Genomic DNA, 20,574 nt, shown 5'->3' with positions numbered 1-20,574 from the left:
TGGATTTGGAATATATTCTTCCACGTCAATGTTACAATATGAAACTTCAGTATTCATGGGATATTTTGTGGCAAGAGGAGTAGCAAATTGCCTAGGTTTTTATGCTCTATTTACCGCCACTGAAGCCATAAATACACGTGAAGATACCACCAAAAATCCACTCCAACTATATGAAGATCTGTTGTAGGTATTGTGCTCATCAGAGGGCAAACACTCATCTCAAATTAATGCTCGTTTGTGTTGTATGATGAAGACAATGGTCCACACCAGTGGATTTCCAAATGGTAGCATCAAGGCAAATTAAACAAAAAACATTTTCCAAATTCAAGTGGTGTTTTATTAGCAAACATGACCAACACCTGAAGTGAAAAGATTACTTAGATATATGATTTTGTGGAAATACAATACAAGACAATTAATAGGGTCGGGCCCATCCTACCACCCGTCTAGGCAACGTTAAAGTCAAAGTGGTGGGCGCCACAGGTGGGGCAGGATATGTTCATCTTCTTGCTCTTTTTAAAAAATAAAAATAAAAAATAATATTTAACAGTGATTCAGTGAGTGACGCCGTTTTAAGCAATACTCCAGCAATATCAAGGCGGGTGACACCAGAAATGGGCTTCACACATTGTACCCATGTCGGAATCGAACCCGGGTCCTCGGCGCGAGTGGCGAACGATTTAACCACTAGGCTACACGACCGCCCAACAGTGATTCAGGCACACATGCGCACGATATAGTCGGGATGGTAGTATGGATTTCTTATGATGATGGAAAGGATTTTGTCGCTTTTTATGTATTCCAGACATGATGCTGCGACCATACTATGCATGTTGCAATGTTACTCATTAAGGTTTAGACCTCTTCTGTTTTAGTAACTATAAAATATCAACGTAGAAACTTCAGATCAAAACGATCAAATTACCAATTTTGATACCTTGAATAAACATGCTCCCAAATGCAGATACATATTCACAGTGTCGTTTAGCGATACCTGCTGAGTTCATAAGTCACAATTTGCTTTGCTCAATATGTTAGATGGCCATGCTCCGAATTTGACGCTTATCACACATATGTCGAGACCATTTAATTTGAGGTTTGTATGTTGCGATGTGGTTAAATGGATGTCTCATCACCCTAAACTGGTCCACTCTGCCTTGCCCTGTATTTTCTCAGACAATAAACCTGAAAGGATACTAGGTGTGAATGCAAAATGTGTAAAAATACCACAATCAAGAAAACCACGGCAACATATCCACAGGTTCGTCCAAAGTACTTCCATTCAAGAAAGCCTGAGTATATAACACTGTTATTGATATACCAGTGGACCAAGTTGAAGATTATATAGATCATGAAATAAAGGACAGGCCAAATGACGCAAAACCAACGTTTTCCACGTATGGTAATGAGGAAATCAACAAGGACAAATAACGTATTCACAGCGTGTACGTTGATGTTGTGGAATGATGTGCAGTGAACGTCGCTGGAACAAATTCCGGCAAAATATACCGCGGTCACGATTGGCGCAAATACAAAGACGACACTTGAAAATATTTGCGAAAGGTAGAGAAGTCCAAAGTGGCACCTTGTAACAGTATTTGCGCCGTCAGTTTTGGGTGTTCTTTCCACTTGGTATGATGTGACATTTTCACCATCAGGAATGTAAGCTGGACTCGAAAATGATGAAAGAGGTATCATTGTCTGACGTCTCGACTGTGAGTTGTTTGTCCTGAGACTCTCGACCAGGTTCACGGAGCTGATGATGGATGAGATGAAGAAATGGATCAGAACCATAATGTAGGACCATGTTGTTAGGTACGCTCCTGTATTGTACGGGAGCTCAGGCCCAGTATACCACAATACGAGACCCAGCACAGTGTAGCCAAATGACGCCAAATGGAACAGGAACTGCCACACGTGTATAATCCATCCACGACAACACCTGCAACATTCCTGCAACAGAGTATTTGAATATTTTATTGATCATATAATAATTGTATACATACTTTGATACTAGTGTGCGACTATGTGAGTCAGATCTAACCCTGATTTTAGCACTGTTCCACAAATATCACGCCAGGGGTCACCAGAAAGGGGTTTTATGCATTGTACCTCTGTGGAGAGTCGAGACTGTGCGTTGGTTTGACGAGTCAAGGTTGTCAACTAATGATATTACGTCAACGCCAGGGCATAACCAGTCTTGGATATCCCACGACATAGACTCCATTGGGCACAAAAGGCAACATTGGGATGAAATGTATCTGAATGGATCACTGATAATCAGGCTACCCCCAAAAACGTTCATAATACCACTTCTGACAGCAAATGAATATAAAAGTGAAAAACATCTTCTGAACTGACTCCACTGTACATTTCTAACAATACCATGAGGATGTGTATATGGATCACTATCATACAGTGATGATAAAGTGTTCGTTTTCATCATCAAACGTTTATATAGTATCTTGTAACATATAGCATAAAGAAGTAAAATATTCTATGACGATTATAGAATTGTGTTCATTTCATGAGGTAAGGAGACATATGAGTTGCCTCCCTTCAGCTGTAATCCAACGATTGTGAACAATCACATTGACGACTAACTCTATCTACCCATGACGATCCGGGTTAAAATAGGTCTTCTGCAACACATGCTTTCCGTAAAAGGCGACTATGCTTGTCGTAAGATGCGTCTAATGGAATCGGGTGGTCAGGTTCGGTGACTTGGTTGATGCATGTTATCGTATCCCAATTGCGTGGGTCGATGCTCATGATGTCAATCCCTGGATTGTCTGGTCCAGACTCGATTACTTACAGACCGCCGCCATACAGTTTGGATATTTCTGAGTGCGGCGTTAAACACCAACTGTGTTTGTGAAGTACGAAGCTACAACTCTGAGTTTCATCAAACGCTCAGTAGTATTTATTACTTGCCCGTGAAGAGATCACACATTTAATTAACATTTAATAAACATCCAGCTGTACCATGTATTACACATTGTTTAATACCATTACACATTGTTTAATACCAAAGCGCGTGTTAATGTACTGCGGGAACACGTTTCACGAACAAATATTGAAAACTCTGAACATCCCAACGACATTGCAGCTGGAGATGATAGAGATTGGGTATAAGGGAGCTTATGCACACTCGATGACCCCAACAACCCTGTTGCTAGGCTGACGTCGCAAGCTCGGAGGTTCACACGAAAGTTTAACAAGCGCCTTTAAATCGTTTACACTTCAACGAACCCATCCAAACTGACGTTCAATTCTTATAATTGCATACTTTGTAGTTTACTGGTCTCGCTGAATAATATCGTAACAATGTTTGCTTAAATTTGAAGTCCTTAATGTTATTTTGTCGGAATTTGCCGGCTCTCGGTCACATACGTTTCCCCACTCATAATCTAGAAATATGTCAACATAATTTCATTCTCTGAACAAATTTACAAACAATATCATTATGTGCCCCATCATTCCTCTTGAGGGGCGGTCGGATAGCCTAGTGGTTAAGGCGTTCGCTCGTCACGCCGAAGACCCTGGTTCGATTCCCGACAAGGGTACAATGTGTGAAGCCCATTCCTGGTGTCGCCCGCCGTGATATTGCTGGACTTTTCCTAAAGCGGCATAAAACCATACTCACTCACTCGTAATTCCTCATGTGCCGCAGCTTCTCGGCCTAGAATGCACGGAGAAGGTCGGCTAAATCAGAAACCGGAATAGTAATTCCGTCTACAGATATTTTCTCGTCTCCGATGACCAATCGGTAAAACAGGTAGGCAAGCTTTTTTGTTTTGTTTTTATGGTTTTTAAAAATTTAAGTTTGTTTCCTTACCTTTTATGTTTTATGGGTTTTTTTAAATCTTAGATTTTTTTCCCGATACTATAGTGAATCAGGTTTTAGTTTGGCATTGATCAGGAGCAGTCGCTTTGATCTGTGTCAGCGGCCACATCTGAGCAGGGTACGACATTGTTTTCATTGGTGCTTGCATTTCCGAAAACAAGGCATCAAAGTTTTTATCGCTCAAAAAATCAATTTCGTTCACCTCAGTAATTTTACAGAATTCATTTTCTTTACTTACGTTATTAGTATTGAAAGGTAGCCATTCTATATCTAAATCACCGTAAAGACAAAATAATGACTCCATTTTGTCTCATTTAGCAGCTAGACGACATTTAACAACAGACTGAACCAAAGCATATATTTATTTTTAAGTTAGATGAAATGTTAAAAGACAAGGCAAAAATACTAAATTAATTATATTCCTGATAAATGCTGATTAAAAATAAATAAAAGGTTCTTGTGACGTCTTTGAACTATTGTTTTGTATTATGCTGTGGGTCGCGTAGATGTCTACCTATATTCACACACGACATTGAAATTCGAAAGAAAGTTTTAAACGGCAAATAACAAATAAAATACTAAACTCTCCCCATTGTAGTATTCTATATTTATCAAATGTGCTGTGTAAGCCACAAAAGAATAATGTGGCGAGACATTGCCTCCCCCAACTCCTCTCTCACCTCGCAAATCGAACATACTTCTTAAACGTATCAGCAGCAGAATCTCTGTACAAAGCAGACGTAATTCAATTTTAACATATGCTTTTGAGGTTCAACAAAATGTGAAATTGCGCTATGGTGTCACTTGATTATCTGGTCCATCGCTTGTGTGAGTGCAAGCCTTCTTCGCAATGCATGAGTGCTGCTGCGCGGCGTCAGGCAACAAAACCCCTGTCCTCAAATTTGGCCCACGCATGGTGTGTAATCAACACAATATTATCAACGCAATAATACGCAAGGCTGCAGTTTATAGAACCCACACCTACACCGAAACGTCGCTCCTAGTTGTAATAAAGAAGTTGTTCATCCATCACTTGCATGATAACGGTGTTAGAACCTACACCGAAACGTTGCTCCTAGTTGTAATAAAGAAGTTGTTCATCCATCACTTGCTTGATAACGGTGTTAGAACCTACACCGAAACGTTGCTCCTAATTGCTCCATGGTGTATAATCAACACACTGTTATCAACGCAATAAAGGGCAAGGCTGCAGTTTATAGAACCTACACCTTCACCAAATTGTCGCTCCTAACTGTAATACAGAAGTTGTTCATCCATATATCTTATCCTTACTTAATCCTACGATAGGCAGTCAACAATCCTGTTCGCAGTACAATGCCTTCTTTTATTATTATCTAATATGGATGTGGAAGACACTATTTAACTTACCAATCTAGAACATATTGAAGATCCGTAAGTCGTTCTTCTGTCGAAGTCCTCCATTGATTAATTTCACGCTGAGGAGGTCAATGCAATGAATATCAAATTGTGCAAGGGTATCCTTGTGAAGTGCCGATGGTGAGTTTCAGTGATTGGACAGTTACACATGGCGTGTCATAGTCAGTATTTCTACTGATTAAAATCCATTTGATTCATTAGTTCAACCTCAGCGACTTACGCTGACTTTGGCCACATCAAATCTGTTATAGACAGGAGTAAAACCCGTTCCGGTTTCCTTCACTCTTCTGTTAAATCTACAGGTAACGTAACTCTACACTGAAAACACACCCTGTGTGTATGACTCATATCAACTATCCCAAGGTCATTCAGAACAGCAGACGGCAGCAGGTAGTTTTTGACGGGGCAATTGTCAGCGCACAAAGGCATTTCGATACTTACACGTCGTGTGTCGTTACCTCACACTTCAGCTTTAGACACCGTGGGACGGTCACACGTCAGTGGGCCCTCGCCAACTGAAATATTTGTATCCCAAGTGGTGAAGGATTAAAAATAGACTGTTATGTATGACACGTTACGATATTACACGCTTGATGTGGTACACCTATTTGGTGTTTAACACGAACTGAAACGTTATGCTTTTCGGAACCGGATATCCTTGTTACATATTTCTTTGTATGTATTGCTCTTCCATTGTTTGCTTTCAGTGAAAATATCATTTACAAAGTGACATTTAAGAAATATGGACTTTTGTGCATATGCTGAATAAGTTGCTGCCTTTGCGTCCATGTATTTTTTGGCAATACTGTTTGGATACCACACTTATATGACTGGCATAATGTTAAAAGCGGCGTTAAACCCAACTCACTCACTCACTCACTTTCCATACTGGTTCATTTACTCATTTCATGTGGTTATATCAGGAGTATATGTCTAGTTTATTATAGATTATTCTAAAACCATTTTGGGATCTTACTACTGCTTCAATTACGTACGTACAGGAGTATTGTTGCTTCCGACGCTTTAGATGTTTCGGCTCGGTGGCTCCGTTTATTGCGTGTTACTGGACCAAGACAATGTCGAATAGTTGGCACGGGTGGCCCAGTCGTCTGAGGCGCCGCGATTCGCCCATTCGTTTAAGGCGCCGCGATTCGCTGTTCAGAGTTGCGTCCCTGGGGCACGCCAGAAACCTGTGATTGTAGGTTCGAATCCCGGTTCGCCCCCATTATGTTTCTAGATTTGTCAGCAGGAATTTCGGGCTAGATCTCCGACCGGCAACCTCTGTTTGTTGTAGGTGGCGTCTAATTGGATCGAGTGGACAGGCTGGGAGACTGCAGGTTGTATGTCATCGTTCCCCGACAGCGTAGGTCGTTCTTCATAATATCAACGTCTGTATTTTCCTGTCAACGCTTTTAACTGTACTGAAATGAAGCTGGACTGTTGTTGACTGTGGCGTAATGCAACAAACAAGATATATGTGAGTGAGTGAGTGAGTGAGTGAGTGAGTGAGTGAGTGAGTGAGTGAGTGAGTGTTTTACATGTCAATTCATGTTTTATCACAGTGGCCTGTAAATAACGGATTCTGGGGCAGGCAGACAGGCAGGTGGTAGGAAGCACTCGATAAACACGGTCGGGCGACGACTCATAATCGGACAGCTCACACTTTGTAAACACCTGGGACCGTTTCACAAAGGGCCCTTAGCTCTACGGCTATCGTTAATCTATGTTAAAGTATGGGAGTTAAGATCGTCATATTTATCTGCTCTTACGGGACTCATTACAGAATATATACTGTGCAGGTGCACACAAGAGTGAATAGGTAGTATCTGTGTTCCACTAATGGAGCAATGTATAATTTCAAATAATACCAAGAGATCAAGTATCAGTAATCATAATAAGAAAATAATTTAACTTGGCCATACTCATGTCATGTAACAACATGAAACAGGAATATAAAATTAAATAAATAAAAATGCAGAGGTCATTGTAACCAGGCGGAAAATCACACGAGCTCCTCTGGTGTGACGAGCGAACGTTTTAAGTACGACGTTGTCCCACCGCACCTCCTACTAATATAAATGGTTGGTTAAAACTTGCCCAGAAGATTGATCTTCCCACATATTTCGATTTGTCGCGTTCAAATATTGCTATTACTTAGTTGATGTTCATTTTATTTTACAGACGAACATTTTAAACACTTTGTCATCCGACCATCACGATTACAGTCCTGTGTCATATAACCTATTTAGTCAACCGTTCATTTTACTCATCTTATAAATAATCAAGAGATGGTAATCGACTCTTCAAAATTGGCACACGTCGTTGTCATTGACCCAGGTTCCATATACACACATGAAAGTAAATTTTCAAAGTGAAAGTAATCTGTCCTCAATATCTAGTATTAACTACTGGCATCGTCGTCCAATGGAAGCAATTAGATCCCGAATTGTGGCCAGGGGAATGTTCATCCACTCTGCCGGCAGTGCTTGGGACAATTGCGTAGGTTAAAATCAAATGAGAAAATCCAAGCAATAAATAATTTGTTAAAGCAGGGGTTATGGCTTCGATCACAATTTATTTATTTATTTATATATATATTCTTTTCCAGACTTGAGCACGATTGTATCGTAACTCTGTATCCGCAATAGCATCCATTGTAGTCGAGGTGGAACTGCTGTTGTGTTCTTGAACTGTGTGATTTCCAGAGGTTTGTGGTTGCTGTCAATTGTGAACTCCCGTTCATATACATAGATGTGGAAGTGCTCACATCCAAATACCACTTCGAGGGGTTCTCGTTCTGTTGGCATATTTCTACTATGTTGGTGATAAACGTTTGTAAGCAAATGCGCCTGGCTGGTTTCCCTGTACTTCAGCAGCTCCAAGACGTTGATGCGTCAATTTGCTGGAATGTTTCTTGTGTTGGGTCTGAGGTAATTAAGTCTTTGATTCTTAATTCGAGCTTGCTTGTGTGACTCGGTCAATGAAAACTCTATATCTTTCTTTAGCATTTCTCTAAGTATAGCTGTACGATTAGAGATATTTGGGATGCATGAATTGTGCCATATACGTGACTATCCCTGGGAACTTGCACTTCCGTGATGTTATTTGGATCTGACTTGCATTTGATGGCTTAGACCTTCTTTGGTGCCCCTTCTTTGTCAAATATCATGCCGAAAACTTCAATCACTCAATTGTTTTATGGAGTATTTTGTCTGTTGAATACTAGACCATATTTGCTTGATGTCTTCATGATATTGTGCAAGTTTTTGTCAGGTTCTTTCTCAGTCATAACATGGATAGTGTTATCGTCTGCTTTACAAGATCCCAGATCGGGTCCATCTTTTGCTGAAAGACAACTTGAGCTATTACCATAGCAAATGGTATGTGGCGAAAACAGTTCCTTCCTAATGGTGTGTTGAAAGCGGTGAGTTAGGAACGTTCTTCATCATGTTTCACAGACCAGAATCCGTTCTATACATACATTTTGCTAAAGTATTCTGAACCAAAAGATTCTGAAGGTCAATACTTCCAGATTTGACGCTATATGAAGACTTCTTAGGATACCTTTGTAAAGATACTTCGGGTCAAGGCAAATCCTGATCAATACGTTAGTACATCGAGAAATTGCCAGACTGCTGATCAACTCTGTTGGCTCTGCGACTTTTCTGATAACTTTTTGTTTCTCTATTTTGTCTAGTTCTGACTTCAGTTCCCTACGAAGATGTATCGGACATTTCCGAGGTGCATGTATGGCTGGTTGGACGTTTGGATCTCGTGTGATATGATAAGCAACTGGGAAATTACCGATTTTATCGAACTGATCTGGATATCTGATTTGAAGTCGTGTTTTACTTGACTTTCAGTGGTGATCCTTCTTGACGGTACAATGTGGGGTTACTAATCCGATTAAGGTAGAGCTCGAATGGAATCCTCAATCCAGCTTCAATCGCGAATACACTGAATGGTGATACAGCAAAATTGTTCTATCGTTGTTCCATTGTATGCCTTAAGAATCATATTAGTCCTACGAACTCAATCGGTAATGTGTTTTCCGTCTCGACCAATGCAATTCTGGTACATGTTACGGAACATGCGCATAGGCACTGGTCCAACCCGGATTATACACCATATTGCTGGCCAGTCAAATGTCCATTCACAATAGCCAAATCAGTTCGCCCGCATGTGTGATACTTCCCCACAATATGACACTAGCGCACTACCGCCCCCACACCGTCGATGGACGTCGCAACAACGTTTACTTGCCATCTGTCAACGGAGGCAAAACCAAACCGTCCTTGGTGTTTTCAAGCCCACCCTGTTCTTTGCCGGCTTTGAAAAGCTGATGGTAAAATTCGCCTTCCTGTTATTCTACGGAACACTCTTTTGATATCTGGAGCAGATTCTATTGAAAAGTGCAAATAATGTAATTAGACGATCTTGTCTTAGGTGTTTTTCAAGACTACCACGCCCAGGTCTCATTGCAACCCAACCAGGTTGGGGGTACTTGTCCCATAGTCGAGAAATTACACATTTTGATTAGCCAAAAAATCCGGGAGTTTATGATATTGACATCCCCCTCTATCGTACCCACAATCTGCCATTTCGCCTGTTTATGGAGACTGTCTCGGAGGTATTTTAAGCGTGTGCTTAGCTCAATCGCATTAGTGATTGTGAGTTACCTTATTAGCGTACACGCTTTGGCTTCTGTGTGCACGTACATTGAGCAATTCCCTTGTGATCAGATGTTGTGTTCAGATGAAACGCCAAATGTACACTCAGCGATAGCTACATTTAAATAATTAGTTACCCTATTTATATACAGATTGGTTATTCTCTAGCGTTGATGATTTATATATGTCAACGCTGGAGATTAACCAGTCTCGATATCCATCGAAACAGATTCCATTTTGCGTAAAAGGCAAACTAGCGGTTAAAAATATGTGAATTGACCACTGAAAATAAGCGATGAAACCAGGTGTTCGCGTAAAGGGTAAGCATGTCCTGCCCTACCGGTAGGACACGTCATTTACACATTTTGCATGACAAAGTAAGTATTGATTGCCTGACGCCGCACAGCAGCACTCCTGCCACGCGACGGCCTGAAAACACGCCAGACAAACCAGAAAACCAAGTGATAGACCAGAGCCCCAAGGCTCCTTCAAATGACAGACCCTCTCAAACTGCCCAAAGTTAGGTAAGGTTTTGTGCATATTTTGCGAACGTGAATAATCTCTCAACATGTCAATCTTATCAGCAAAAACAAGGCGCAATTAGATGGAACTGGTGGTAAGGGTCTTGTACTTAGGACAAATTTCATTACAGTTTATACACCAGCACCACTGCCATTATAAGTTTCAGAATTCAGTATGTCTGTGAAAAATTGTTTGATAGGCATTACTTAGAAGGTGACGGATGACAAGGTAGACACAATTTTATGGATAACAACTTCTTTAATATTGTACGCTTTTTACAGTATTAAAGAAATTGTTATCCATAAAATTGTGTCTAGTACCTTGTCTGTGAAATGGTCATTGTCAGGGCAAAATGTGAAAAAGGCACACACAAAAACGGTACATATATGTTGATCCCCCGGAACACAAATGTTGATCCCCACTCCTAATTGTACATGTACCAAATGTAATTACACTCGGAACACAAATGACTGAGTAATTGCTATAAATACGCTACCTCAGATCCAGTTCTCGTCATTGGTGGAAACAAGCATCATGAAGTTTTGGTTATTGAATTGAGAACATAAATTACTGAGTGATGGACATAAAAGGAAATTGTTCGCTGTTGATGATTTTGATGTACAAAGAAAAACAACATTAAATTTAACGGTCCTAGTTGGGCGGGCCCCAATGTAGATGTTGACCGTGTGTCACTGCAAACTGACACGTGCCGTCGCACGTACTTTAGCCTCTGATGAAGTCCATACTTTCTCGAGTGCCCGTTTCGTTTGTTTACTGGAGGGCCACTATTAACAACAATGTAAAACTATTTTAAAAACAATACTGAAGAAAACGCACACACGCACACTTTGTGTACGAATAGATGATAGGCAATGTAGTTCAAACAGGAGAGAAGTTGATCCCTAAAATTGCACGTTGTCATCACACCACCGTCTCTATGTTGGCAACTTATACATCATAAGTACATTATATGGCTTTGATTTTGAAAAACCCAACTAATAAAAGCTATACAGAAATTGATGGTAATTGTTCTTTAGTCATATTCATTATGTAAACTGTGTACGTAATACATAAAGAAAATACTATTTTGAGAAAGAATTACATTTGTTTTTACCCATGCATAATTATGCTACCATATGCATAACATTCACTCATTGTACTAACTTAACAAAGCGAAATTACATTCGCTATTCAACAGGGCTTTTGTTTCCAAGAAAGGAGTTCGGAAATATGTTTTTATCACAAGTTTTAATGGGAGTGGTAAATGCGTTAAAATAGAAAGTAACTCAACTTAGAAATAGTCAGATATGTTAGTTGATGGATTTCTTGATTGACAATATCTGTATCAAATGGGCGGAGAGAGTATTTACACAATTCGTAGGAATCCCCTGGGGTACTAATTATGGCCCTCCCCCAGCTGATTGGATTCTCTTTCCATGCTTGTCAAAGAATGGACACAGTGCCAAACAGTTCAACCTCAGTCCGGATATATAGATGAACTCATTTCTTTAAACAATGACTGGATAAATGAGTATCCTCAGATCATCGATCCACCTCAATTGGAAAGCAAGGAAACAACTGAGAAACCCGAGTCAGTGTCCTCTCAAGTTCTGTGCTAAGGTGAGGTGAGGTGAAATTGGGTTTAACGTCGCGTCCAAGATTATTGCACTTATATAGCGACGTGCATGCACGTGTATGTGTGTGTGTGGCTGCTTGTACTAGTCCGGACTGATGCCGATTTATAGTGCTAGCTCACTGAGATACCATGCCGCAGTTTAACATGAATACCCCACTCAGACACAGTATACTGACTCCGAGCCGACCAGTCCTTGTTTTAGCCCCTTAATGCCGAGCGCCAGACAGGGTAACAACAAGTACAATCTTTTAACGTCTTTTTGTATGACGCGGCCCGGGATCGAACCCTGGACCTTCCGCTCTCCGGGCGGACGCTCTACCACAAGACCACGGAGGCGGTCTCTGTGCTAAGAAAGGATGGCAACCTCTGCACAGCTGTAAGACAAAAGGGATGATTTCGATTTCCCAATTGTGAACCCTTGGTTTCGAAAATACCATCAACCCCAGCTCATAGCGTCTACTTTTCTCAGTTGCGAAGGTAGTTAACAGCATGTACAGATTATTATTCAGATTTCATGTCAAAACACATTTTACATAACGCTTTTCAATCAAGGTTTCACCATCACCTCCACAAGTCATTCCAGATTTTTTATGGTAGACATTCAGAGGAATTTAGGAAATGTGATACGTTTTTTGTCAATATGAAGCGCAATTCTATCTTATACAATGACTTTTACAGGGATTTGTCACGCCTCTTTACTCACTGGCTTTTACTGTAATGGATAGGGTGGTCATGCTTGACGTGTTCACTGACAACAGTACGCGGGATTTCCAGAGGAGGATTTTCGTTGATTGAGGGATCGTATACACATAAATGTGTCACGTAAGTAATCAGAAACATTCTGACAATCTGCGTACTGTTATTTGTTTACCATGTTTTCCAATGTAACAAAGAGAATTAGTCAGAAATGCAGATAACTACCGTCATCGTTGTGCGTGATTTAGCGTCAGTCATGGCGTCACACAGGACGGAAACTTTTACGGCTTCTGTTGAATTTACCACATCATTGTAATGTATATGTGTGTATTTCAATAATTAGTGCACTCTTCCCATGAATATTCTCAAAGGCGTGATCGAGCCAATGTATGCAACAATTAGACGAAACTACCTCTACAAATGCTACACTGTGTAAAATCTGAATTTTGCTTTGTTTACATTCAGCAAGTACAGTTTTCCGAGCGCAGTTTTCGTTCCCATGCCAAATTCATTTCGCGTGATTTCATCCAGATAATTTGCATTGGTGACAAAGACCATTAATCCATTGTTTCGAAAATGTATGAGGAATTCAGGGACGCATGTATAGCAGCTAAGTTTGAAATATACCTGTTCGAATAGGCGTCTCATAACCGGCATTTTGTAAACACAATCCAATACGGCTGAACGAACACTTCGGCGTTCGTGTATGCGTATTTTCCAAAACATTCTAAACGATTCTAGGCTTATCAGCGACGTTTCAGAATTATCATTAGTGATTTGATACCCGCGTGATCGCTAATATATTATTTTTCTACTTTAATTATTCGAGTAAATATCCGATATTTAGATTTCTAAACACACAGTAAATATTTATGTAACGCCGTGAATTGTGATTTGGAGAGATTTACAATGTACCTAATTTTCAGAAGTCACTTTCAGTAATATTGAATTGCCTAAAATGACAGTAAATGATAAACAGAAGGGGGAATTCAAAACTGGGAAATGTATTAGTCTGCGTGATGTATTTTGAATTTTATTCGATTTCGAAGTGAGTGTTGAAGAGGAGAGACATATGTGTCGCTATGGCATCCATGGGGTTTACACTCTGAAAAACACAATAATGTTGACATAACAACAGATAATGTAACTGATAATAATAACAAACAAACTCACAGACGAGGACGAGTTTGTTTATTTTTATTATAAGTTACACGGTCTGTTGTTTAATACAGACGTATGTGAACATTCGACTGAAGCACGAGCAACTTATGAATGACTTACACTCAGGAAAGTAGTCCGTCATCATTTGACCCCAGGTCATCACCATGGAGTAGCCAATCACGGGCCTGGAATTCTATCTCACACATATGTTTGATACCAGTTATCTCAAATGGGTTTCTCACCCACAGGTGTGTAAGAAACTGATGTAAGTCATGATATTCACTCATGTATTGTTATGCACTGATGTAAGTTATGCTATTCATAGATAAATTGTTATGCGATTATGTAAGTTATGATAAACACTGATATAAATCTGGAAAATCACATTTGTGAAACCAGTTGAGTAAATTATACAGCTCATCTTTGGACTTTTGTATTTCTCTCTCTCTCTGCCCCTCCCCCCCACACACACACACTCACACACACTCTCTCTCTCTCTCTCTCTTTCTCTGATGTATTGCAATGCACTGATGTATGTTATGCCATTCACGTATGTATTGTAATACACTGATGTATGTTATGCCATTCACTTATGTATTGTAATACACTGATGTATGTTATGCCATTCACTTATGTATTGTAATACACTGATGTATGTTATGCCATTCACTTATGTATTGTAATACACTGATGTATGTTATGCCATTCACTTATGTATTGTAATACACTGATGTATGTTATGCCATTCACTTATGTATTGTAATACACTGATGTATGTTATGCCATTCACTTATGTATTGTACTACACTGATGTATGTTATGCCATTCACTTATGTATTGCAATACACTGATGTATGTTATGCCATTCACTTATGTATTGTAATACACTGATGTATGTTATGCCATTCACTTATGTATTGTAATACACTGATGTATGTTATGCCATTCACTTATGTATTGTAATACACTGATGTATGTTATGCCATTCACTTATGTATTGTTATGCACTGATGCAAGTTATGTTATTAATAGATATATTGTTATGCGTTAATGTAAGTTATGATAAACAAGTAACCCAATGACGGGCAAGACCAACGTTATTTGATTCCGAATGCAGGCTGATACTCAAGGGGCGGTCGGGTAGCCTAGTGGTTAAAGCGTTCGCTCGTCACGCCAAAGACCCGGGTTCGAATCCCAGCATGGGTACAATGTGTGAAGTCTATTTCTGGTGTCCCCCGCCGCTATATTGCTGGAATATTGCTAAAAGCGGCGTAAAACCAAACTCACTCACTGAGTCTCAAGATTCATTGATCCAGTGTGCTTTTTCGATCCTTATGGTTGGTTGTGGTTACCTCCAACGCTATCCCCAGCCCTTGTAACTTCTTTCATACCAATAGGGTAAGGTACCCCTTTGAAACACCCGTTCGTGTGAACGATCCTTAGGGTTCGGTATCTCTTGTCAGTCAAACACCCCTTAGGCTCAGGTACCCCTTTACACATTTAGATTGTGTTGTGAGTTCGGGTGTGGGTTAGGTATCACACCTTTACGACGATTGGACGATCTTTTGTTCCAAAAAGCAATAACTCTTCTTTTAAAATGATAATGTGCACTACGACAGCTAGTGGACTTCACTGTTAAAATATGGAGTTACGCCTACATTTGCAGCACACGGACATCACGGCCTTTACCACGGATCTATAATTATCATACATCCTTGGCTTTAACAATTATTAAAGAATAAATAACTTTCAGAATAAACAAAATAAATTTAAATGATACTTTTGAATCAACATTTTTTCTTACATCTGATTTCATGGATTTTCTTTTATTCTGACAATATGTTTTTGAAATATACCGAATGAGAATCTACAATGCATCCAACAAACCAATCAATGAGTCAGGTGTAATATACACTCCTGTAATCATAGTTTGAAATAAAAGATTTACCCATATTATTCTGCCCCCATCATTTATACTGAGTGCTGTGAGTCATCATAGGTGTTAATTCATTGATCCATCATTTGTTACATAATTTTGATACTCATGCTCTTAAAATAGTAGTAAATTACAGATATTTGTCCCAACACATAACCGACCATACTGACTAGCCCACAAAATGTAAATTATATATAAATAGATTCACACAATAGTTGTATCTTGTTTTGACAACATATATTATGTTTACAAAAATTATTTGCCTTACAACCTATGCACTATCCTGCTATAGTTATACATCCTGATTTCCATTCAACGGTACTTTTAGACATCTGTAGTATATAATCTATTTATTAGATAATTTTATATAGCAAATATGAAAAAGTTTATTTTTATAAAACAGTTTTATAATGACATAAATGCAAATTTTACACTGCAATCATTCTATGTTGATATCTCTAAATGCATTTATTGATGTCATTTGATTTTACATAAAGCAGATTGTACATATATATTATGACTGTTAAAAGTCATGCGTGTGTAATCGAAAATTGGTACGTATACAAAACAATTATGACATTGTGCAATGCAGATATCCATTGACGTAAAAAGAAAGAAATATGACATAATTAATTTGTTTGTGTAGGAATTTGAAACATATTCAGTTTTGGACGATAAAACATTAAAGCAAGGTCCACTGAAATTAAGAATGGGCTTCATCTATTACAATCATCTCATCATGTCAAAGCAAACTGGATGTAGACAGGGCAATATCAATACAATCATCATTATAGAAATTGAAAATTAGTATAGATATGTTGTTTTTAATTTATAAGATGAAAAGTTGTAGTTGGCATAAGTACCGATGAATATACATATTTAATCTAATATATGGGCTCTTCTCTGTGTGAACAAAATATAATTTTCATATATTCAAAATCATAAAAATGCTATATCAATATCTATTTTTATTTGTCATAATTGAAATGAAATCAAGGTAGTAAACAGCCAGCATTCATTCATAAATTCTTTTTTATATACCATGCACCAATCAATTCTTACAAATGTTATATGCAGTTGATGACATAATTTTCAGTGCCTGTTTCTTTCAAAATATCTTGAAAGAAATGTTCACGTTTCTCAGTTGAATACCTGATAAATACCTGTGTTCACAACATTCGGTGACGAAATTTAATGTGTTCTTTGCCTGAGGCCTTCACATTCCGCGCATCGCCAAGCCGCTGTACTGAACCGCGTGCATAAAGTCTGTTTGGCGCCTACACAACACAGATATTGGTACCTATACAATGAAACTATACTTCAATTTTAAAAGTATGATTTTAGACATCAAGGGCAACACTGATTTTTTTCGCCACGTAACAATTTGACCTGGAATGAACGATCACCTGATTCCGCAGCCTCGCTTTGAATCAATTGGGTTACTATTACAATATAAACAGTCGTGGTCATCCCTGCTGTATCACTGAATCACGGAACATATATTCCACGACATGACAATCGATAGATCATTGTTTAGGCGGAAAGATATACTGTCCATACACCAGCGTCACCGTTGCTGACGTAAAGGCTAGACTGGTTATCTGGTCTTTAGTGTGATGGTAACATGTACCGCGTATCGAGCATACCAAAAGGTTGGTCGTCCGGATTAGCGCCCCTAAGTGAAGGGAAGACAAATCGAAACAGATCGCCCATTCGTCCCCCTCTTTTTTTTGTTTTCTTTATCAGTTGATTAGCAATTTCTCAGAAAGACGCACCAGCGGTTGTACATGAGAAAAAATATAATATAAATTCATAATGTAATAAAAATATCAATATCAAGATAGCAGGAGAATTTTGCAAATGCATAAAGGGATCAAAGGTGAAAATGAAATTTTGGTTTTGGACAAGTTTCCATCGTGAACAATAACTATGAAAATTGTTGTAGGTCTGCAGGGTCTTCACTGAATAAGACAGCATCACCTGCCTATAACAAAACAATAAACTGCAGGCAGAATATTAGATTGTTTTCGCTTAAATAATCTAAATTAACACCTTTACTTCCTCGTTTCAGGAGGAAGAGCTCAATATCAATAAATAAAAAGTGAAAACAAATGTGGCGAGAGATTTTCGCCTTGTCTCACTCCAATGTTTCATGGGAAGAATGAGGATATTTGATTGTGTAGAATAATAGTGGATTTTATGTTATCGTACATGTTCTTTTCTAAGTTAAGAAATTTACCATACTTACCATAATTTAGCAGCTTATACCATAGACCAGCCCTCCAAACAGCGTCGAACACTTTTGTAAAATCAATAAAGACGCAAGGAGAGTTTTCGGTTTGCTTGTATTAAATTTTCGCTCATTGCATGTAGAACAAATACCTTGTCACTTGTGGAGAATCCTGCTTGGGTTGGAGTTAAAATATTATTTATTTTTACAAACTCAGTGTGCCTCGCATTTAGGATACTTGGGAAGAGTTTTGGGAAACAGCTGAGAATTGTTATTGGTCTATATGAGTTCGGATCTAGGTGTCCTCCCTTTTTCTTAATATATCGGTTTGATTATTCCCTTCAGTCAGCAATCTGGTTCAAATCCAGAACGAAGTATCAAATTAAAGAAATACGTTAGGAGTGGTATTAAATGAATTGTAGCCTCGATAAAATAATCATTTTAAACTAAATCTAATCCAGTAGCTTTGTTTCTTTTAAGGTTCTTAATGCGGAAAGGACTTCTTCACCTGAAATTACCTTATTTAAAACATCTGTGTCGTATTGTTGATCTCCTACACCATCGTCAGGTATCGCATCTTTATTTTGGGAATCATTAAGGTCTTTATAAAATTCAAAGAACGTTTCAATATCAGGAGTATTTTTTCGGATTTGGTCATATCGCATTTATTTAGTAGCTTCCAATATTCTTTTGGTGAGTATTTCTTAAGCTCCCGAAACTGTTTACTTGTTTCATTTGTCTTATATATTTGTCTTATACCTCATTTGTCTTGTCATGATATTGTCTTATACTTTTGTCCATACATTTCTTATAAGCTCTTGACATTTGCTGATAGTTCTTTCTTTTTGATAGGGTGTTACTTGTATTTTTTGTTTTAGCTTTATGGAATTCATTTTCGCATTTTCCTGCACTCATTATTGAAACACGGTTTATCTTTTTCCTTTATTATTCTGTTTAGGACGATTCGCCCGAATGCTCCTGACGCCAAAAGTTGAGAGTACAGCATCCACCAGCAGGTGCGCTATGTCAGAAGCTAGGTCGTTCACCCAACATGTATCTGGGTCAGCGTCGCTTCGCGAGTACACTGTGTACCCTCAGTGAGGCGTGAAATAGTTGAAATAATAATATTATGTTAATAGAGTTCCTATTTCATATTTCATGCCGTAACGGTTTGCCTGTACTGATGTTATCTTTTAATGGATTTACCGCGAGTAGACACCACCATTGGTGATATTTCTTAGGAATTTTAAAACAAAATGAACAGGACAGTGAACATCTGAATATAATGGTGAGTAATCAATATTTTTAAAATCAACATAAAGCGGTAAAAATAATGGTGATGAAATTACATAATCCACTGCAGATTTGTTTTTACATGCTGCTTTGCCTGTTGCTTTGTCCGATCAAACTCCACCATTGCAAATAAAGAGATTTAAATTTCTGCACAGTTCTATTAATTGAAACCCAAAAATGTTGGCCTTATCTTCATCTTGTTTGCACCTCTGATGTGGTAGGCATGTTGATCTAAAATATTCAATGGGTTACAATCATTTTCAATTTCTGGTAGATCCATTTCAAATTTATCAACATATTTGTCAACCATCAAGTGATAGGTAATCACACATAGTATTTGTTCTGGCATTAAAATCCCCCATGAGGCAAACATAATTACCAAGTGACAGATGTTGTAATAGGGATTTTTCAATCTCATTATATTAAATTATATGTTGCTGACAATAATCGCTACCGCGCATGCGCAACAAGGCTAACAACCAGGTGCTGATTAACAGGTACACTAGTACTATTTCATTTAGATAGAGCCCAGTACACCCCAATAATATGTTCATTATGGCCTCTAATATCTACTTCATGTTTAAATGTTTAAAATTTATTATATATATTTATTAGACAACACATCAAACCTGCGAGAGGTAATCAGGAAGCGCTTGTCACACATCAGCAGCCTTCTCCATAGTACATATGCCCCTTTTAGTATTATTCAACATAGATGAAGAAGTCACTATTAGACTTACCAGTCTTGAAAATATTGAAGTTCCGAAAGTATTTAAGCCCTTTGGGTCCTCCAGTGCTGCATTACAAGGTAGGGCCATTGCAGTCATTTTCAGGAATGTCTACATGTAATGGTGACGTGTGTTTTCATTGATTTGCCAATGACATCACGTGATGTCTGAGTCATCATGCATTATTGCAGAATTAAGCTGATAAATGTACGAGTTAATTAACACGAAACTCGCCGAAGTATTTTAATAGCATTTATTAATCTTTTACATCAACGGTACATGTTTCGGTATATATTCACGTGAAACGTGTTTATACAGTAACATCAATAACATAATACAAAACATAAAGTTTTAATTATATTTACAGCAATATTCTGCATACTTATTGATAACCTAAAATATAGGTGATAGCAGCGAATAAAATAGACATTGCGTGAACAGATTTTCTCTCATATGG

General features: G+C 38.5%; 1 protein-coding gene across 1 annotated transcript; it reads right to left on the bottom strand.

Annotated features, from left to right (window-relative positions):
- Positions 1-314: 314 nt before the first annotated feature.
- LOC124120833 lies at positions 315-20,250 on the bottom strand. Its single transcript, XM_046483709.2, has 2 exons — positions 20,130-20,250; positions 315-1,953 (listed from the first exon to the last, which is right to left on the bottom strand). The coding sequence occupies exons 1-2, from the start codon at positions 20,214-20,216 to the stop codon at positions 1,138-1,140; spliced, it is 903 nt and encodes a 300-aa protein (XP_046339665.2). The 5' UTR covers positions 20,217-20,250; the 3' UTR covers positions 315-1,137.
- Between the last annotated feature and the right edge of the window lie 324 nt (positions 20,251-20,574).

This window comes from Haliotis rufescens, unplaced genomic scaffold (genome assembly GCF_023055435.1).
Source record: "Haliotis rufescens isolate VD_foot unplaced genomic scaffold, xgHalRufe1.0.p SCAF_16, whole genome shotgun sequence".
Taxonomy (NCBI): Eukaryota; Metazoa; Mollusca; class Gastropoda; order Lepetellida; family Haliotidae; genus Haliotis; species Haliotis rufescens.
The sequence above is the reverse complement of the archived record's forward strand: the minus strand, read 5'-3'. Positions and strand labels throughout refer to the sequence as shown.

Bases quoted from the DNA above. Each gene is read 5' to 3' on its own strand.
- LOC124120833 (XM_046483709.2), bottom strand. From the start codon at position 20,216: ATGACTGCAATGGCCCTACCTTGTAATGCAGCACTGGAGGACCCAAAG. The intron at 1,954-20,129 runs GTAAGTCTAATA...ACTCTGTTGCAG, and splicing joins CTTCAATATTTTCAAGACTG to GAATGTTGCAGGTGTTGTCG.